Below are 22,091 nucleotides of genomic sequence, written 5' to 3'. Positions count from 1 at the left end.
CCTGTTATTTGAAAGCATCTGTTCTGCACCTTCTCCTGAGGCTAGTGCTGAGACCTGTTCACAGCATACTTAGAGTGCAGGGAGGCCAGGGACCAAATGGAGAGCTAGAAGACAGAGGAGCCTCCATTAACCAGGGTTCCTGAGTGACTATGTGGAGCAGAGTTCACCAGTTTGCAGTGAAGATAGACTATAAACAAGAAATCAACTTCCGCTATTGAATTAAGCCAGTAAGATTGTGGAGTTAATTTGTTACCTCAGTATGACCTAACTTACCTAACTATACAAAGCCTTCTACGGTTACATTTCTAATGACTCCCCATGTTCTCAAGGATATTCTGCATCAGCGTGGTTAGAAGTCAATGTGTTTCCTCCAAGTGCTTGCTTGCTTCCAGGTGGGCCAGAGTCTCACGAACATGCTGGGCTTCCTGGTACCTGGTCCTCTGGTGAGACTGTGCGTGGGCCTTGCATGTGTCCTGTCCCTTTGGAACACAGGTAGGTCTGGCTGAAGTTCAAGAAATACCTGTTCTATATATTAAGTTTGGGTATTTATTGTGTTTAGAGAAAGGCAGTGGTCAGTGTTTCCGTCCAGAACCCTAAATGAGTTTGATCAAAATAGCAATAATAAATTCCCCAAGTCTGGTTTTGTCCCTTGACTTTTTATGTTTGAGTCCTATTTATGCGACAGAATCATCTTCACCTCCACTGTTAGGGTCCTTGTCCAAACCATTGTCTTCTCTTTGCTGGACCACTAAGCAAGCTAAAGCATTTCCCTTGCTTCTCCCCTTGTCTCTCCATGATCTATTCTCCACCCCCCAGTCTGCGTGATCTTTTCATAAGCTTCTTTATGTCACCTTCCAAGTTCCTCCCTCATTCTCCCCTGCAACAGGCAAATGAGAAGGTGCTCTTCTAGCTCACTCTGCTTGGGCAAATTCCTTGGCTTCTATGAGCCTCACTTTTTCTCTCTGTACAATGGAAATTGGACCATATCTCAGGATCTAACAGCTGTAGTAATAGTTCCTATGAGCTGTTCACTGCTTCATGGTCACAGAACACCTGGATTGTCATGATCTTATTGAATCCACAAATTGTGACATTCTATTAGCAATAGGAGATTTCATAATGGGGGGTATTGTTATGTGCCAGCATCACCTTTGTAATAAATCTGTCTTTCTTTACCTTTTTTACTTTTCCTGCTGGTATGAAATCGGCTGTGTGGTAAGGCGGTGAATGCATTACATCATAACGCACACATAGGAGTCAGGGGCTTGGTTTCTGTTCCTAACTTTTTGGTAAACAAGCAGGATAATCTTTTGTGTGCTTTTGGGTTTTGGGGGAGAGGATTACTCCTTATTTTTTAAATTTTATTTATTTTTAATTAGTGTAATTCATGTGGTTCAAAATGCAAAAGGTACAAAGTTTCTAAACTTAAAATGCTGTTCCAGCCAGCCACTTCCCTTCCCCAGAGGACACCAATTGTGCCAATTTCTTGTGGATAAGCAGGGCAATTTTTAATAAATATATTCCCTATTTGAGCCTCCAATCTCCTCTTTAAGTGGGAACCTTTATTGCTCTAAAGTAATAGTAAAGGGTAAAGAGGAAAGAATACTAAACCTGAGTAAGTATGAAAAGTGCCAATACCTTTTCTCTTAAAGATACTACCATGGTGCTCTTTTAATCCAAAAAAAAAGGAATAATAGTTTTATATTATCTGTCTGGCAATGTATCTGAAAAATGCTTCCATTAAACATCCTATTCAAAAATCCATACTTGAGGGGTGTTTAGTTCAGACTTCAAATATTGTTACCAAAATTCACCCACAGGTTTGTAATTATACGAAGTGGTAGAATTATTGTTTCTTTGGTGAAAGGAGTGATACTCGAGAAAGTTTCCTGGTTAGGAAGATTGTGCAGGATCCCCCAACCAGGCTTGACAGGTGTAGGACTCCTGCCAGCCCAGCAGCCTGGAGCGTCCCTGGAGAGCAAAGATGCAGAACTCACACAATCCTGGTCCCCAGCCCCAGGGAGGACTTGCTTTCCCAGCCAGGGAAAAAGCAAGGTCAGTTGATGGTTCCCCCAGATATCCCTGCAGCTGCTTTAGAGCAGATTTACGACTCACGGGGAGCCGCTCAGGGCACGGGAAGGGAGTGAGCAGGACCCTCCCAACTCAGAGCACAGGCTGTCTGACAGCTTCTGGCCTGCTAGATAAATTAATGCCTCTCTCAAAGTTCCTATTGTTGTAACATAACCTGCCCTCTCCAGGAGCCATGCTGTAGGGAAGGGGATCCATAGGCCCCACCTACCTGTAACCCCAAAGCTCTGATGTTTAACCAAAAATGCCTGATGATTGGTGAAAGGTCAAATTGGCTTAAACAGGCAACAGTTGACTGGACCTACGTTCCAACAGGGTACTTGAAAAGCAGAGAGCAACCTAAATGTCTATCCATATATGAATGGATAAAAAAATGTGGTAGATACATAAAATGGAGTATTACTCAGCCTTAAAAAAGGAGATAATCTTGCCATGTGCAACAACATAAATGAACCTGAAAGATGCTATGCTAAGGTGACATATGCCAGGCACAGAAGGACAAATACTACATGAGCCACTTATATGAGGAATCTAAAAAACAGTCAGGCTCATAGAAGCAGAGAAAAAGGCAGTTGCCAGGGACTGGAGAGCACGGGAAATGGCCGCTAGCCCAGTGTGGGATGGAGGTGTATCACTTCATTTTCCTGGGCCTCAATTCTTTGTCCTTCAAAGGGAGTGTTGGACACTATGATTTTCAAGGATATTAGAAATTGTGTGAAGCTGTGCTTCCATGATACTATTTTATTCATGAGAACTTTTATTTTTAGTGTCTGGAAATAGAGATGTTAAGAAAGAAAAAGATGTGGCTTTCCTTGGTGCAACAGATAACTAGACCGGCCTTAAATTCTGACTTACTCTGTAATGTTGTAATAATTAATGTTTTAATGTTCATGTATTTTAGAATACATAGGGATATATTTAGCAAAATATATACATTTTATTAGATATATCTATTTCCCACCAGTCTCTACTGTCTCCAAATGCACAGATAAAATATCACTAAAATCAGTGTGCCTTGTTCTTCACCCAGATTTGTATCTACTCTAACTTGTCACAATATATGCCACTGGCTGTCACCTCCTGAGGACAAAATATGTCTAACAGAAATACATTAGGACATATGTTTTAGCCTCCCTGTCCTTGTTTTTTCTGTCTATAAAGGGCCATAAGGCACCTTCTGCATTAGAATGTGGCAAATACTACATGAAAAATAATCATTGCAACAATGTTAGAAGCAGATGAGGTACCATCAAAAGGCATCTAATGAAAACTGCTGATCTTTCAGTCTCAGCTATAAGTCACTGCCACAGGGTGGCCTCCTCCACCCCTTACAGCAGGTCAGGTGCCCTGATGGAGGTGCTCACGCAAACCTACAAACCTGCTGTTCCTTGTTGACACTCCTCATGTGCGATTACACGTGAATCTCCCTCCTCCTGCGCGAGGGACTGCAGGGAGCTCCATGTAGGTGGAGACCCAATCCTTTCCTTGACCTCTTTATACCCAACCCCCAAGCATTGCTTGGCACTCAGTGACTATTTGTTGAATGAATAAAGGTTGAATGAAGGCCCTGACATTTCAACTTTCCTTTGACGTTTTCTTCTTTGATAGTGTGAACTTTGCCAAGTGGGCAAGCAGCCTGATATTTTGGAAAAGACACTGCTCTGTGGCTCTAGGAAGTAGGTTCTGGTCCCTTCATTACCAGGGCTCACCTGTGAAAATTAGGCGCATTTTCTTTCCTCTCTGAGCCTCAGTTTCCCCAGCTAGTGAAGAGATGGGGTGGGGTAGCCCCCCTATGTCAGAATCACCTTATCTATTTATTAAAACATGGATTTCTAGGCCCAGCCCAGTTCAAGGAGACTAGAATATCAATCAGGGGAGCAAGATGCCTGGAATCTGTTTTTCACAGTGTCCCCATCACTGAGCCTGGGGCCGCTGCAGTAGAGGACCCTGAGCCTTTTCCAGCGCCGTGGGGCTGGAGCTGGAAGCTCCTGTTCCTCTCCTGAACCATTTCTCTCCCCAGTGTCTGGCTTTGAAGGAGAAGAGAAGAAGGAACAGGGGATGGCCTTTCTTGATACCACAGGTAAGTCCCCCCTACCCTGTCCCACTCCCCTACAGGCGGCCTGGGCTGCCAGCAAACTCTCCACTTACCTGGACCTCCATCCTAATCCCCTGAGTGAGGGAGCAGCGTATGTCCAATCTTCAGATTGCTTCCTCCACACAACCATCAGAATGTTATGTAAGAGTTGAAAAAGACCGTTTGTGAAAACATACAGGAGGGAGCATCAACCCGAATTTCTACCTTGCCAGCTGTTATTTTCCCGTCTTCAGGGAATCAATCACTGGGGGAAGGATGGTTCTAATGGAGCAGCATCTCTGCACCTGGTGGTGCACTGCCAGCACCTGGGATTGATTGATTGATTGACTGATTGGTTTGGGCACCAATGCCTGGGCCACATCCCAGAGCTCTTAAGTCTGGGCCTCTGAGGATGGAGCCCAAGACCTGCAACTGTGGAATTAGACAAAGAAATCTTTCTGGGTGATGCCAATGCCCAGCCAGGGTCTGCTGACCACAGTAGTTACTTCCAATACTGTGCCGTTGAAAATCCATGTGATTTCCCTGGGTATTACATGCGAGTATTTCCCACCAATTTCTACTCCCTCCAAATGCACAGATAGAAAGTCACTAAAATCAAACGGTCCTCGTACTTTACCCAGACTTGTATCTCCTCTAACCCATCGTGAGGTATGCCACTGGCTGTCACCTCCTGAAGACAGGAACTGCCTCATCTCCGAACCCCTTGAGCCCCGCACTGGGAGGGTTTCAGGAAACATCACAGAAGGGGCGCGTCTGCCTCAACACTGGAAATGCCTCTGTTGCCCAGAAAAGCCCTCCAGTGACATTATCTTCCGATCTCTTCCAGAACTGCCCGCAAGGTCAGTTGATCTGTCAGCACTTAACCTGACAGAGCTGGTGAATGGGATGCTGAGGAGAGCTTTAAAAGGTAGCCCTTTTTTAAAAGTACAATCCAGGCCCATCTTTGTCTCGTACCAGCTTCCCTTCTCGACTCTGTGTGACCTGGACCGGTCACGTCTCTATGTCCCAGCTTCTTTGTGTTCAGAGGCAGAAAGTGCTGTCTTTCCTAACACTGATGAGATGAAAAACATAGATGAGATGATGTAGGGGGCCTGCCGGCACTTTGCAAGCAAGCTGCAGTCCGCACATGGCGCATCTGGAGGCATTTCTAACCCTAACCGCACTGTGAGAGAGCTTAAGAACAGATCAGGAAATACAGCCAAGCAACATGTACTTTTGCATTTTTTGGTTTGCTTTTATTTGATTCTGTCTATTCTTTTCAGTTTTGATTATGTGATGGTTTAGTTTTGTTATTTATTTTTATTATTTGTTCATTGTATTATTAGTTTCTACTATGTTTACTGATTCCTATGATCATTTACTTACTGCTAGTAAGCGTAAGTCTGTTTCTGTATCTCGCTGTCTTTGGCAGACAGCAAGAGGTTCTTCTCCTTGCTGAGCATCACCTCCTACAGTTCCTTTGCCTTCCACAAGTTGTCTGTGGCCATTTACAACAGTAAGTGCTGCCAGGCTCTTTTTAGAGGCGATAATGGTGAGTGATGGGCCGGCAGGACCACGTCCTGGTTGCTGTGTGAATCCTTCCTCTTCACAGTTTCCAACCTGAAGACCGTGGACCCAGTGAAATTCCCCACACGCTACTGCTACTGTCTGAACAATCGGACCAGTGACGTATCAGGTGGGTGGAACTGACCCTGAGGCTTGCAGCTTTCGGGTTTTGCTTGTGCCTTTGTAGATAAATTTGAATTACATTTTTCTCCACAGAGTAAAATAGGCAAATAGAGTGATATCTACTGTACTTAAATAGGTGCACATTGTCCCAGAAAGTCCTTTTCTTGGTTTTGACCCTGGAGAAATAGTGAAGTCTGCGCAAAGGGTCAAGAACAAAATGTTCATGAGGCACTGTTTCAGCAGCAGAATCTGAGACCAACATAATCCCCAGCTTTAGGAAAATGGTTACATTACATACCGTATAAGCAAACATTGGAAACAGCCAGAGATGGTACATAAAGGAAGGCGGGTAGCCAGATTTGGCCTGCATGTGGAAACTTTTCTATGGAATTTTTAACTAGAAAAAGAGAGCTACAAAGAAATAGGTAGAATGCAATGTCATTGGTAAAAAAATGGAAAAGTATCTGGACACCAGGTAGATGATTAGCTCTGAAAAGAAGACTGGGTGTGTTTTAGAGTGGAAGTGTGCTGACTAAAGGGGCCATATATTATCTGATTTCTTTCTCAATGAGTATATTCATGTACTACTTTTATAAAAATTAAGAGTATTATGTGTTTTGTATATTTAGAGAATCCTGAAAAATAAAAATGAAAATACTCTCTCATCACTAATTCACCTGTTCAACAATTCTTTATTGAGCACATACTGTTAGCCAGACACTCTTCCAGGTGTGAGGGTACCATGTGGGGGCAAAGTGGACTTGGCCCCTGCAGTCATGGACTTCAGTTCTATAGGAAGGTCAGACAGTAAACGGATAGACAGGAAGTACCCTGTCTGTGGGCTAACAGCGTGGCCATGAGAACAGTAAAGCAGGGAAAAGGGTGAGGGGCAAAGCAATGGATGCTGTGGCTGAGGAGGTCAGGGACGTCTGCTCCAAAAAGGCAGAAAGTGGGGAGACAGCCTGTGGTACCTGGGGATGGAGTGTTTCAGGAAAAACTCAGTCAGCAGAGGGAGGACTGAACAGGCCAGTGTGGCAGGAGCAGGTGAACCAGAGCAAAGGGTCTTGGGAAATGAGTTTGGAAGTGTGGGGGCGAGGCAGAGAGGGTGTTGCAGATCACATGCACGTTTGTAGTGTGCCACAGGATTTTGATTTTTTACTCTGAATAAAAAGGAAACTATTGTGATTTTCTACACAGGGGAATGACATGATCTAACATACATTTTAAAGGGATCCCTCTGACTGTTAAAAAAATAGACTGTAAGGAAAGCAAGAAGATGAACAAGCTTCCCGCTCTTTTCCCACTTACCTAATACTAAAAATATTTTTCCGTGATATCACAAACTCTTTGCAAACATTTGTATAGCTTCCTAAGCTACGAATTACAAGCATTTTCTTAGCCAGTATGCTGTTGGACTTTAAGGTGTTTCCCAGGTTTTTCTTAACATAAAATATCCTGTATTGGACATCTTTGTGCAGAAACCTTTCCCCTGTTACAGATAACTTTCTGAGGATAGATTCCCCAAAGTGGAATTTCTGGAACAAATATTGTGAACATCTTCAAGAGAATAATTATTATTGTTTTAGTGAGTCCTGTATGCCAGACCCTGTAGTAAGTACCTAATGTCCATTATCTTATTTAACTCACCTTCTGAATCTCATCAGCAAACTCCATTTGGGAGGGAAAATGTTCTTCAGAATCACATCTTTCTCACCATCTCACAGATCCCTACTGGGAGCCAAGTTTTGTGCAGGCATTGAATCCCTGCTCTGGTTGTGTGAAAGATAAAAATGGAATTTAAAAAGTGGAGTCCCATCTGCTGGGAAAGAGGTTGATAATTCTATTTGGTGAGACAATGTGTATTTCCATATACTTGAAATGATTATTTGACAAGAATTGACCCATGGATCATTACCATTAATAAAATAGCATGCCGCCACTCTGGTAAGCCGTAACAATTTTTTACAAGGTTTGACACATCACATTGATTATCCTCAAACTGCCACCATGAGAGTCTGCACACTTAGGCCAACATCTTGCCATTCCTTAAAACCTCGGGGAAGATGTATCTGTGAATAATCTTCAGACCTGGCTCGTTTTCTTTCGAATATTCTCAACTCTGACATACAGCTCTCCTTTGATGGCATATTTACACACATTTTTTTTATTTTTCTAAATGAAAATAGCTTAAATTTTCTTGGTATTAAAAATACTGTTTTGTGATGTCAAAATGCCATGTAATGTACAGGAATAATTTAAAAATTTTAGAAATACCTGATATGCCAACATACGTAGATTAAACACAGTACCCAAGGTGATCTAAGCCACCTCTCTAATCTTATCTAAGCCATCCGCCAAGTACCTAAGCTACGTCTCTACACCACCTGCCTACCCCATCCATTTACCCATCTATCTGCCCATCCTACTCCACATTCTCTCTATTATTGAGAACACAAACTAGGCCATTATAACAAATGATCCCCAAATCAGGTGGCTCCCGGAAGGTTAGGGCCAGGGTTCACTGCTTTCATGTGTGACAACCTGGGGAGGCATAGCAGGCCGCTCTGATGGTTTGATGTTTAGGGGGCCCAGGCAGCTTGCAGAATGTTGCTCTGCTTTCCACAAGGTGTTGCCCTTGTTCTCATAGCCCAGGGTGGTTTGCCATACATCCACCTTCCGGCTACAAGGCAGGGAGAAAGGAATTGGCAGGCAAGCTCATCACTGTATAAATGCGTGGTCTGGAAGCTTTTCACAAGGCTTCTCACATTTCACTGCCCAGATTTAGTCACATGGCCCCACCGCCGTGCAAAGCAGGCTTGACAATGTAGTTTTCATTTATGTTAAACTGCCAACTGAAATTTCATGTTCTTGTTAAAGAAAGATGGGGGAATGGATGTTGGGAGACATCCATTAGTGTCTACCATGTTTCCCATGCAGTTTTATAACCCACACTTAAGCCAGTCAGTGTGTCTTAAAAACTCACCTTCCAATTCATATAAATATTGGCCTCATCCTTCACATGAATTCATAGCATTCACTGGAAGAATGTACCACAACCTAGTTAATTTATCACCTCTTGGTGGAAACCTTTCCCCCAGCATTTTACAGTGTTCTGAACAATGCTGTGACGAATACTCATGTACAATCACTTGGACTGCTTTCCCAATTATTGCTGTAGAAGAAAATGCTCAAAATAAAATTGTTGCCTGACAGGGAAACTATTTTATGGTGATTCGAATTGCTAACATTTGCTCCAGAAATCTTGCATAAGTTTACACTCTTACCAATAATGTGAAAGTGAGTTTTGCACACCCTTGCCAACACTGAGTACTAAACACATTCTTAAATCACTACCAACTGAATAAGCAAAAAGATTTTTTTGTTCCTACTTGTTCTTCGTATGTGAAGGTAATCAGAAATCATTTGTAAGTTTTGCTAGTAAATTAAATAAGTCAAATTTTCATGAAAACAGAGGATATCCTTGAGGTAATGATAACCTATTTTTTTCCAAGCCTAATAAACGGATTGTGAAAGCATTTCTAAAAGGAGTGGACAAAATGCGTTGAGTGAGAGATGGTATGAGCAGCAGTGGGAAACTGGGAAGAGAGGGAGGGACCTTCGGCCCAAGGCAGACCTCAACTCAAATTCAAGCTCTGCCACCTGGGCTGGGACCTTGGGAAAGTTCTGTCATTTCTCTGACACTTGGACAGAAGCTGGACTCCATCCTTGGTGTCTTGGCTTCAGAGTCATGCTCATAGCTTCTATGGATTATTAATAGTGGATTGCTGTTTACTGGTCAGTTTATGAGACTCTCTCCCTCTAATTTAATCTCAGCTTCCGGTGGGCTGTGTCTTACACAGTCTACCAGTACCTATCAGGTGTTTGAGACACTACAAACACTCAATGAATGTGTTAGATAAGTGGCTTAATAAACAGAGGAGACTTAAGAAGTAGAAAGAAAATAGATGGAATAAGTAACAGAATAGTACCTTTCCTCAGTTGCCACATCATGACCACGGACAGACTGATCTAAAGAGACACAGGAGGGAGGACGCCCAAGTTTGCCTGCCTTCGGCATGGGAATGGGTGCATGGCCACATCTCCCTCCCGGAGCTCAGCCATGTGTCCATGAGGGAGTGTAAGGTCCCCCCACAGCTCTGGCTGACAGGCAGTGTCCACCTCCTGTTGGCTTCCCATGGTACACATTCTGTTGGTTGTCACATTACATTTCCCTGCCTCTCTGGCTTCTGTATTTTCAATCCTACAGGTTTTATGTTTTCAAGTCAGCTTGCCCCCCACCCAAGTTCATACTCCCATTAATGAGAAAAGAAACATTTATACAAGGCATGATGGGAAATTATCCAGGGGACCCCAGAAGCTTCTTTAGAAAAGAAGGCTCCTAGGGCCCATATTTTAGGGTTCTTAGGACATGTATCCCTTGTAAACCAGGAGCACCATTATCCAATAATGCAGCCTTTCACCATCCTTTGATGTTGGCTGAGAAGAATTTGGGATGAGAGGCCACTGGGAGAAGAAAGGGGATTATAACAGTGGATCTAAAGTTTTCTGCCTGCCTAGAATTAAGACTTTTAAAATAACTAGTAGTATTTCTCTATATGATAGTATTCCTCCACACCCTGAGCTAAGTCAAACTCTGAAAGATCCAAGCACAGTAACTTTTCCCTCGAGTCTCTGAATCAGAAATGTAAGGCTCCTCAATCTGTCTTGCAGATTTCACAGCCCTGCTGGTGGATGTTATTGGGAATTCTACCAGCTTCCTCACAGAAATTTTTAAGTCGACCTCCATCCTTTCAGGTGTGTGCACCTTGAAACGCTTGGCAAATGTGAGCTTTGGCATCCATCATGGAATAAGCAAGCCTAGTCAACTCCCCACCCAGCCCCTGCGACAGGCCAGGCTGCCTAGAATCTTCATGTAAGTTTTGCGTAAATAATCAGGGTGGTCCAGTTTCAGCCACTAGGATGTAAAGCTCCATCTTCCAATCAGATCTATTCCCGGGGCCTAAGAAATGAGAGGAAGAATCCAAGGCTTAAAGTTGAGGGAATCTAGTTAGAGTCAAGAAAACACCTTCTGGTGGTATACTGACAGCTTATACTCCCATTTTAAAGAAGAGAAAACTGAGATTCAGAGAGGTACTGTTCTGCTCAAGTTGGTTCAGAATTCAGGTTTAGATCTATATGGAGCTTAAGCCCGTGTCTGATGTGCCACTGAGAAAAATACACCTCATGTATAAGGCGGCTTCATATAACCCCCGGGTCATTCACATTCCCCGGGCAACCTACTTTGCAAAGCACAGATCTAGCCAATAGCCCAACACCTGGTCTCATTGAAAAGACGGTGTGCTACACTATGGAGTAATTATGGTTTCAAAAACAAGAGAGGGAGGGAGAAAGAAATAGTAATAGTTATTATTAGGTGCCTGAGACTCTTGAGAGGGCTTTCTGTGTATTCCCTCTTTGGGTCCTCTCCAGAACCTCATGAGTAGTTACTGTATTTATACCCACTTCGCAGGTGAGGAAACTGGCACAAAGAGGTCAAGTAATTGCCCAAGGTCATTCTGCAAAGACAGAATCCTAACCCAGGCAGTCTGGTTCCAAAGTCCGTGACCTTGGTCACTATGCTAATGCATATAATAGTAATAGTATCACATTAACAATAATAGTAATTATTATTATGACTGTCTACTGAGCTCTTTGGTCTGCCAGGCACCCTTCTTAGCACTTCACACACATCATCTCACTGGATCGTCATAGCCATCCTACCACGGGCATGCAGCCACGCATCCATACTGCATTAGGGGGCATCCTCAGGGACAGGTTTATATAGGAATTCAGAAGTGTTCAGACTTTTGAAGGTCCAACAGGGTGTCTACACCGTAATGATATAACACTGCCAGCAGCATCCAGGGCAGCCTGTCATAATCAAACACATTCATATTCATTTAGCAAAACTGTTGACCCTTTACACTAAATGGGACAGATAAGGACTATAAACAACCTTGCATCTGTTTACCACACTCACACAAAACTGTCCATTTTACAGAGCTTTGGGGATCTAGAAATTGCAAATGAAGAACTGTGGGATTTGAATTTTCACCATTTTACAGATGGGTAAACTGAGTCCTAGAAAGGTCAAGCCATTCACTCACATTCCCATAGCTAGTAAGTGGCAGAGCTGATGTTGTGATCCTGAAAGCTGACCCCACAGTCTATGCCCTTAGTCATTACAGTACAATGCGCCTCCTCCTCCCACCCAAATAAACCCCCAGAAAATCAGGGCTGTGTTAAAGTAAGAAGTTAGCCTTATTTTCCTATGGAATCCTGAACTAGGGAATTCCAGCTTCATTTTCCTTTCAACCAAAGACTTCCAACTTCAGACCCATTGCTGAGTATTGTCTGCTTTGTCTTACAGTGAGTCAGATGAATGAATCCGATTGCATCTTCATCTGTACGATGACAGGAAAGTCAGGTGAACCACCAGCCATTCTTCGACAGGCTCTCTGAGCTGAGGATTAAGCACAACATGCCAGAAGGCAAGCCCAAGTTTTGATTCTGTTGGTGTGATTTTTGCAGGACGGAATCTTTCCGACTTCTGGGAGATGGCAGAGAAATCACCTGTTATCAATTACACATTTACCAGCAGCATGTCTGGTGTTCTGGGTGAGTATAAACCTCCAAAACTCCTATTACAGAGTCTCCCGGCCAGGGTCTGGCCTAGCAAACTGAAGACTGAATGCTACCCTCAGGTTTTTTATTTAGCTGTGTGGTGTTAAAATCAAAGGATTTCACCATCACAAATTCTCTTTTTGAATTTCTGGATTCTCTTACATAAGAAGCTCTGGAAAGCCTGCATCCACCCCCTCATCCATGGCAGCAAGCTCCTGGAGTTGAACAGCTGCAGCCCCAAAACCCCACTAGGAGGAACACATTTCTTCTGTTTTCCATAGTCCTCTCTGCCCTCTATTGCCTTGCATTTTTTTCTCCTATTGAGTACTTGGCTTCTGTAGGTATCTGCCCCTGTTGTAGACATTGCCACTATATAATACCCTGCCCCTACCCAACCATCCTCTACCCCTCCACATACACCTACCCATCTCTCTGCCTTTTTCCTGTCACAAGGTTTTGAAACCATATTCAAGCCTTCCTTCTTCCCTGTACTTAACTGTCATTTCTAGCTGAATAAAGTTGCCAAAGCTGGCTGGTCCTCTAAGAGTATCTGCTGCCATCTCGTCTTACTTCAAGTCCTTGTCATCTGCCTCTGGACTGAAATAGCCTCTGAACCAGTCCCCTTGACCCATTCTCTTATTTCCCTAGAACATCCATCCATTGCCATTTGAGCGATAGATAGTCTTAAAATACGATTGACTTGTATCTCTTCACTGCTCAGAACTCTAAGTCAGCAGTAGAGGGTCCGAAATTCTTAACCTGGAATATACATTTCTTTGTCATCGAGCCCCCCTTCACCAGCTCTCTCTTCCCACGAACCTTCTGCTAAAACTACACTGGCGTTCTCCCCTCTGCTTGCAGGTGACATGTATCTCCGTGCCCCTGTGACTTGGCCCATGCTGTTGTCTCAGTCTTGAACCCCATCCCTACTTTTCCAAACTTTAGAACCCAGTTTGTCTGTCAATCTGCAGCTCAGATGCTTCCAGTCTAAAAGATGCTCTTTTCTAAAAATTCCTCAATCAAACTTTGTCTTCTGTGATTCTACGACACAGCGCCGCCTATCGTCTGGGCTCCATGTCACTCTGGGTGGTCTCACAGGTGACTGTAGGAGGTCGCCTCACCAAATGCTACTTGAGGGCAGAGACTGAGTCTCCCCCAGCCCCACAGTCTGCTCCCCACCCAGGTGCCTCCCACAGTACCCTGTACATAGTAGGTTCTTCATCAACACCTCTTGGAATGAAATGACATTGACAGTAGATCTCCAATTCCATTTCAGTGACTGCCTTGGTTTACTTTTTTTTTTTAGGTTGTAGAGCTATGTGGCTTTATTTTTATTTATTATTTTTTTATTTTGATATCACTAATATACAATTACATGAGCAACATTATGTTTACTAGACTCTCCCCATTATCAAGTCCCCAACACATACCCCATTACAGTCACTGTCCATCAGCATAGTAAGATACTACAAAGTCTCTACTTGTCTTCTCTGTGCGATACTGCCTTCCCCATGCCCCGCCTACATCATGTGTGCTAATCGTAATGCCCCCTTTCCCCCTTATCCCTCCCTTCCCACCCATCCTCCCCAGTCCCTTTCCCTTAGGTAACTGTTAGTCCATTCTTGGGTTCTGTGAGTCTGCTGGTTTACATTTATTGTAGGGCATCTTTTAGTTATGCTGAGGATGGAGCCCCAACTAGTGGAATGAAGCTGCTTGATTAGGAGATGAAATGGGCATTTGGTGGGTTCTCTTCACCTACTCAGTTCAGAGGACCAATCTGAGGGCTTCTTCAAAACACCCTTCTAGGACTTTCCCACCACCAGTCTCAATCCTGTCTCCCCTTTCATGTTCCTTCAATAAAGCACAAAGGGAAGAGAGGCCATATGTATGAGTTGGTGCTGAGGTTGGTGTACCTGATAGCCAGTCACCTGGCTGAGTGACAGGTTACTAGAGGCCCTTAGCCCCAGGCCCAGATAGTCTGGGAGCAAAGACCAGGCTTCTGGGGCAGGTGGGGTGTTGTGGAGCCCAAGGTAAGGCAGGAGAGAGGAAATGAGGGGGCAGGGCCCCTCCTACAGCTGCACAGTTCCTGCCACCCACACAGGTACCAGCCAGAGAGGCAAGGGGGGCCCAGAGAATGAGACTGAAATCCCACCAGTGTGCAGGCCAGCCTTTGTCACCCAGAGGAGGGGATCTTAGGGCTAGTGGGAGCCTGTCATCCTAATATGCAGCCCCCATCATGTAAGCCTCCTGGGGTGGGGGGAACAGGGGCCATAAAGAGTAAAACTAATGCCTGGGCCTCCTTCATTTCCTTCTGGAGCATACAAGGGCGCTGGGGAGGTCTCCCTCTGAGTTAGGTATCCTGCTGTCTCTGTGGGGGCCTGTCTCTCAAGCTGTTTCTGCCTGGCAGGCCTGCTTCCCTCTCATTCTACCTCTGGTCCCTAGTTCCACCCACAGGGCACATGGAGCAACCAAGTTCACCTCCGGGGACCAGTGCCAGGGCTGTGGGCTGTCAGGTGGGACAGGCTCTGATGGGATTCGGATTCTATTCAGAAAGCAGGCCAAGGGTCCGATACTTTTCAGCCTTACAGCATCCCTTTCTGTTCACAGTGCTTCTTTACATGGCATTTTCAGAGGATGGTTTTTAGCTTCATTTGTCATTCAGGGAGAAACCCTCCTTTTGGTGGTGACACGTGGTCCTGTTCCGAGTAGGGGGTGAACCTCTGCATTCTGCATGTTTGCTGTCCAACGCCCTTCAGTATTCAACCTTTCTTTGGGTCCGAAGTGTCAAGCACACTGAAGCTGCCACTGACCATCTCCCTGAATGTGCAGCTACCAGGGGGACGGACGTGACGTCAAAGCTCGCGCCCACAAGCCAGCAGACATGGCCAGGAACGCGCCCTCTGCGAGAAGCCCTGGGCACCAGAGTGTCGGTGCAGAGAACCTCACCCAGGATGGAGACGACTCCTCCTTTGGAGGGAGAGCAGACGGCGGGCACAGACAGGCTCCCCCCGCTGCGTGCCAGGACCGCGGCCTCTGCGGGCAGCGCCTCTCCCACCCTTCCAGGCTTGGGTGAGAAACTTCCTCCCCTTCCCTCTCGGGTCCTGCTCTCCTGTGCCCTTCCCCCCGCCTGCTCCCTCTGGGCTCACGTACTGATGGAAGCCCCTCCCCTTCTCCCTTCTCTCCCAACCCCTTTCTTCTTGGGCATCCCTACGATAGAAAGTGATGTGAAGCAGTATAGGTTTGACAGGGACAAGCAAAGGCACATGTTACAGGCACAATGTCCTGCTAACATGTATTCAGACAGGTTTTTATTTTGAGATAGTTGAAGACTCACAAGAGGTTGTGAAAGTAGTGCATAGAATTCCCTGATACCCTTCTCCCAGCATCCCCCAGTGTGAATATTGTAGCACAGGTATTTTTATTGCAGCAAAGCATTTAGCGATAGCACTCTGCAGTTCATATAAAATGGTGAAATAGAGTCAACGTGCTATGACAGGGTTAAGTTAATTTGTAGCTGGCCAAGAATAGGTGAATGACTTGATGCCAGCACGGAAAGCCAGCACCTGCGGCAGGCAGGCCAGTGGGTTCCTCCTTCTTCCCCATCTTTGTAGACACAGTCAGTGCTTTCTCTGGAGATGCAGAAGGCATGCTGATCCTCGTGGAAAATAAGATACAACTGAGATGACGTTTGCATTGAGTCAGTACTGTCTCAGTGAGTTCTAATGATGGACCAGAGTCATCAGAATTCATTCATTCATACGTCAAACATGTATTTAATACCAGACACCAAGTTAGCTGTTAAAAATACAGCTTTTTCAATGTTCTCTTTCCTTCCTGAGCTCACACACCAGAGAGAGAGAGAGAGAGAGAGAGAGAGAGAGAGAGAGAGAGAGAGAGAGAGAGACATAGGCAAGGAAACTGACCTCTACAATCCAGCCTACAAAGAACTATTGTCCTGGAGAGCCCAGAGAGGGGCCTGCCCGGGGAGGTGAGGACTGATGGGGGTCAGGCAGGCAGGGGAGCCTGAGGAATGAGAAACAGAAAGCAGAGAATGAGGAGGCAAGGAAAACACATGGGCTTCATTAACCAGGACAGTCCTTACTACAACAGCCAGCATCATGACCATTCTCAAGAATTAGAAACCTTCCAGTATAATATGAAAAAAAAAATGTAATTGCAAGTAGCAAAAAATGATAAAATACTCAGCTATAACCCTAACCAGAAAAGTGCCCATTTTATAAGAGAAAAAACTACAAAGCTTTAATTACAGTAATGAAAGCATATTTAAATAAATGAAGTGATATGCCATGTTCTGGATGAGAAGTCTGAATATTTTAAACATGACAACTGTTCCCAACTTAAAGCTCTAAAATCCACCAAGGAATTAGTTTTGAAGAATTAAAAAAAAAATGATTTTAGTTCCTACCATGGGAATGAACAAGTGAAAACCTATAGCAATTGTTTAAAAGACCAGTGAGGGAAGATTTGTCTTAATAACCATCCTGTGATACTTTAGGGCAAGCAGTATTATTGTTATTGCTCTCATCTCCATTTTAATGATAAAGATGAGAAGAGTTACGGCATGTGGTCTATAGTTCACAGCATGGAGGAGGCAGGAGTAGATTTTACACCTTCAGGTCTCCTAACTTCAAATCCCGCAACCTTTCCACTATGTCACATGATTAGAAATGTATTTCTTATATTTGACAGAGCCCACTGTCCCCCAGACACACACCCTGGCTGATTGCTTGGGTGTCTAAGGGATTGAGGGATTTTTTTTTAACTGTTAAGAAGGAAAATAAAGTTCAGTTTGGTCCATTTATTCCAGTTCAGGGAAAAGTTTAAGTGCCTGGATTATCTATACTATGCATGCACGTTGCGCCTACTCTTTGATTACATTGCAGTCGTCTTGCCAGTTTTATATCTGAATCGAAGTGGTCAAGCATATAGTAAGTACAATGTCATGGTCACTCGCGCAGCTACCAGGAGGGTGGCCGGAAACCCATGGCTGGCAACCAACAGGCAGGCATGGGCTTCCACACTGCCTGTGCCCTGGGCTCAGAGCATCGGTGAGAAAACACCTGGAGCGCCTCCCTGGAAAACACGCTCCTCCACACCGACTTCTCCTGCTGAGGCCATGAGCTCGAGAAGCCTGCCTGGGCCTCCTGCCTGGACAGCGGCCACACGTGACAGCCCATCCCAGACCAGCCAAGCCACAGGTGAGACATGATGCTTGCTCCCATCTCCCCCACATTTACGCTAACTTGAACATTGCCTGTTTTTAAAACCTTCCCTAAATTTTTGAAATATGATACACATACAAAAAAGTAATAAAACATAAGTTAGTGGCATAATGAATAATCATGAAACAACCTTCTTTCTTTATTTTATCCAACCTTTTTCTTCCCATCTTTGAATGAATGAATGAATGGAAGACATTAACAGCACAGGAAGAGAGAGGAAATGACTCCCCCTTTGCAGAACTCTCCCTTCTCCCCTCTCATTTATGAACTCACTTCTCAATTTCTTCTCCTTTTCCCATTTTCACTGCCCACTGCACAAGTGACTACTAGAAGCTGATGCTGTTTATTCCAGGCAATTTAACTGCCTTTTAGCATAGTATTAATATATTTCATGTTATTAGATTAACTGCATACGTATTATGCAAATGCAATGTAATGTATACATTAATTACATATATGAATATAATTGCACATATGTTAATATGTAATCATGTAATATGAGGAAGGCCTGGGAAAAAGCAAGAGGAACATTTTCAGGTGTGAACCCAATCCTGTGTATGTACATGTATTAATGTATGTGTGTGCATGTGTGATAAACGTGCACAGAAAATAGAAAACAAAACAGATTAAGACTGAAAAGAACTTCCAACATATTAATCTTGGCCAAACTGAGGAAGTAGATATGATTTTTATTTTTCTTTACTCCAGTGTCATAAATTTTCCCTGTTTTCTACTCCTATCATTGGACAAAAAAAGGTTTATTTTTACAATCACATCCTTTGATACGTGCAGCCAGAGGCCCTCCCATGCTCACCACAATCAGTAGACTGAAACATGTCCTTCCTGTGCTGTTAATGTCTGTGAACTTGACCTTGCCCCTTTGGGCCATGCTCTCCTCAAGGACATGTATCTTTAATCTCCAGTTTCTTTGAAACACAGCAGGCATTCAGTAGAAGTTTGAATTACCCTAATTTCTTAAGAAACAGAGGGGAAGGAGTAGATGAATTTTCATGGGCATACATGTAAAGTCTTGACTTTAGGTTCAAAATCTCAAATGCACAAACAGACCTGGGGATGCAGTTTTGATAGCTCTAATTGGAGAAACACCTGACATAATTGCTTAGGGAAAAATAAAAGCAGGCACACTTGGGTTTTGCCAGCCACACAGCAGCCAGAACAGTCCTGAGGCTGTGAGCTCCGGTCTTTTATTTCAGACGCAGAGGGGTAGAAACTCCGACTCCATTGCCCTGGGTCCTTGGGCAGTTTTCTTGATCTCTCTGAATCTCAGGTTTTTCATCGTCAGAATGGAGGAGATAATACCCTTTTCAGAGTGGTCATGATGATTAAAGTAGGTGATGTCTGTAAGGGTTCAGCTCAGCACGCGGCACAATCAATGGCATCTCCTAGTGACCTGCCCCACTGCGCACACACGGCGGCTGGCTTCAGGAGACACCCTTGTCTGGGAAGGGTCCTGGCAGACGGGACACTCAGCCAAGGAGAGCGCGGGTCTGTTTTTGGGTTTCAGTGCATTTCAGCCCTAACCCTCTGTGATTTTGCGGTCATTTACCTAAAACTGAATAACTAAGCTGCTGATAGCAATTACAGACATGTATGTAAACGCTGTGGGTTGTGGTGAAGGCTGCTCAGTTTCTAGAACTACACAGAAACACACCCTGGCAGCAAGCATCAGCCAACATCTTCGGCTGTCAGGGGCGTATAGTCCAGCGCCCGAAGGGGGATCCAAAGAAAGTGCTGACCCGCTCCAAGGAAATGACAAGACTCCTTTGAGGAAATTGCGCCTCCTGCCTACACGCATCTGTGTAAATGTGCCATGCTGTGTCTGGTCCCGACATGGTGGTCCAGGTGGAGTAGAGGCTATGTTTACCTGCACACTGCCGCACCGGCAGTCCTGCCAGAGGAGCATGATACGTACCGAGAAGTATTACAGCCCTGAGTGGCCTCAAGACGCTGCTTCCGTCTCACCACACCTCACGCCTCCAGGTCATCCTCCAGTCTCCAGCCAGAGCAGACTACCCAACACTCACTCCCCGGGCCTCTGCTTACACTCTGTCCCCTGTCTGCAGGCCCATTCTCCTCACTCACAGCTTAGCCTCTTCTGTCTTGGGGAAGATGCCCCTTGCTCCCACCCTATCCATATGGTCAGCCTCCCCCCTTTCCTTCTGCTCATCCCCACGGGCAAATCTGCCTGTTTCATCTTCTTCTCCCTCACTCTCTGGAAGGAGTCTGCTTGGCCGGTTTTGCCAGAGGCCAGAATCTTGACGTCAAGGATGGCATCCTGAAGCGGCCCTTATACCAGGTCTTTACAAACATGCTCCAAAGGATTGTTGAGATGAGCCAGGCCATGCTCTGGCATGAAAATGACAGACAGCTGTCAGGGGTAGGCATGGAGGAAATGTGCACACGGAGACTCAGAGTGAAAAGCCTATCCCTGCCCTTTGTGCAGGAGCTCCGTGCTTGCATGCTGCATGTGCAACACCGCCACTCCCCTACAGAGTCCCATCACTCGCACCAGTGTCAGCTGGCTTCCCAGGGCACCACACATGGCAGCACAGACACTGATGGGACGGGCCCTTGGCCTCCTGTGCACTGGTCGCGCCTGCGTTGTCAGTTCTCTCTCTCCCTCGTTTTTGCATCCTCAGTACCCGACCAGGTGCCTGCCCTAACACCCAGCACTGGTCAAATAGAGTAGGACTGGTGGCAGGGGGTCTCTTCTCCCCATCAGGTGTCCCAAGAAGAAATGCTGGCTCTTCTCTGACTCCTCTCGTCCCAGGAACATTCACCGCTGGCACACAGACTCCGAGTCCAACCAAGGCACCGGCACCCAGATACCCACAGACAGGTAGGAACGTGCTGCCGCTAAGAGAACCCCAGACATCAGAGGTTCTTAGGGGCAGAGGTCGGTGGGACAGGGGCCAGCAGGCCGGCTGAGCTGCATTTCTCACAAGGGGCTCCAGGGGTGCAGCTGGGGTCAGTTGTCAGGCTGAGTTCCAGAAAACAAGTTGACTACATCCAGATCTATCCTGGTCTGTATGACTGCACTTCATTGGTTCTAACAGGGAAAGGGGCAGGAGAACTGGCTCAGAAGCCTTGCTGTGCTGCTAAATTGCCCTGTGACCTTCGATAAATCGCCTCCTCGTCTTTGCTACAGTTTCCCTACAGATTTCAAGAGCTCTTCATCCTTACAGGCCATGATGCTCTAGTCGTGTGCATCCCCCAAGGCCATTCCCGTTTGATATTTGGGAGCCGCTCTTGCCCCTTGCAGGTGACTTCCCCGCCGTGTTGCCGTTTGCTCCTGGAGAACAGCCAGCCTTGCTCCGAGGACCCCATCGAGTTTCAAGTAGGTACAGCGCCCCAGCCCTCCTGCTGCTTTTGTTTGTTTCCAATGACATGGGCTTGATACATTTAGATTCAGACTGCTGGGATTCAAGTTCCAGCTCTACCATTTACTGATGAGTGGCCTCCAGCTCTCAACTTCCAGAATTCAGTTCTCTCAGCTATAAAGTGAGAATAATAACAGTCATTGCGGGCACTGAGAATGTCCTTTTTCCCCACAGGATTATGTATTAAGTAAGGTAATGTGTGTGGAAGTGACTGGGAACCGCCGAGCTCCGTATAACTTAATCCAATCCACTTTCACTGCATGAAAGCCCTTTTAAGCAACATGCTTCGTGCTTTGCAAATGGAAGCTGTTCTTAAAATGGGCAAGATGTCAGCAGACGGGCTGGAGGGAGTAAAGGATGATCCGAACTTCAAAGCCCACTCACGGGGTGTGACTTATATTCAGTTTTAAAGGACACCCTGCCTTCTCCACCCTGCACATGTAATTCTGGAGGGACCATTTCCTGGGCTTGGACCTGGGTGTTCAGGGCTCCTGACAGAGGCTCAGGGCTTGGGCTCCTGTGGTGTGGGCAGCTTTTCCCAGCTTTGGGATGTCTCTCTCTCTGTTCTGTTGAGCCCAGTTTCCATAGAAGAAATGGATACATTTCTCTCAATTCCAAGAGAGAAATTGATACAAAGCGAGTCCTTCACAGCTGGTTGAGTCCTCAGGCCCTTCCCACTTCGGGATGTCCCCGGGGCCATCCAGTCATCTGTCAGCAGGACATTATTAAACTCCTGGAGCCTGCACAGTCTCCTTTTTCATATCACCTACAGTCCGCCTCAGCCCCCTCACCCGGCAGTGAATGGTGAATGGGCCTTTCAGACACAAAGATGTGATTATGCTACTACAGGAAATTACAGCCTTTTTTTCCCCAGGGTTTCTAAAGAAACACACTAGTGGTACAGATGGAGGC

The 22,091-nt window shown here is 45.4% G+C and overlaps 1 protein-coding gene across 1 annotated transcript in view; it reads left to right on the top strand.

Annotated features, from left to right (window-relative positions):
- Positions 1-413: 413 nt before the first annotated feature.
- Positions 414-22,091, top strand: part of HHLA1 (HHLA1 neighbor of OC90) — a 30,125-nt gene continuing 8,447 nt past the window's right edge. The window contains exons 1-14 of the mRNA XM_037020757.2: positions 414-492; positions 2,856-2,903; positions 4,109-4,168; positions 5,010-5,090; positions 5,595-5,678; positions 5,775-5,858; positions 10,583-10,666; positions 12,282-12,338; positions 12,443-12,529; positions 13,397-13,403; positions 15,365-15,604; positions 17,558-17,754; positions 20,570-20,638; positions 21,062-21,136. Coding sequence (XP_036876652.2) covers positions 414-492; positions 2,856-2,903; positions 4,109-4,168; positions 5,010-5,090; positions 5,595-5,678; positions 5,775-5,858; positions 10,583-10,666; positions 12,282-12,338; positions 12,443-12,529; positions 13,397-13,403; positions 15,365-15,604; positions 17,558-17,754; positions 20,570-20,638; positions 21,062-21,136 — 1,252 coding nt within the window. The remainder of the gene's footprint in view (positions 493-2,855; positions 2,904-4,108; positions 4,169-5,009; positions 5,091-5,594; positions 5,679-5,774; positions 5,859-10,582; positions 10,667-12,281; positions 12,339-12,442; positions 12,530-13,396; positions 13,404-15,364; positions 15,605-17,557; positions 17,755-20,569; positions 20,639-21,061; positions 21,137-22,091) is intronic.

The sequence above is a fragment of the Manis javanica genome, chromosome 2 (assembly GCF_040802235.1).
Source record: "Manis javanica isolate MJ-LG chromosome 2, MJ_LKY, whole genome shotgun sequence".
In the NCBI taxonomy this organism is placed as follows: domain Eukaryota; kingdom Metazoa; phylum Chordata; class Mammalia; order Pholidota; family Manidae; genus Manis; species Manis javanica.
The sequence above is the reverse complement of the archived record's forward strand: the minus strand, read 5'-3'. Positions and strand labels throughout refer to the sequence as shown.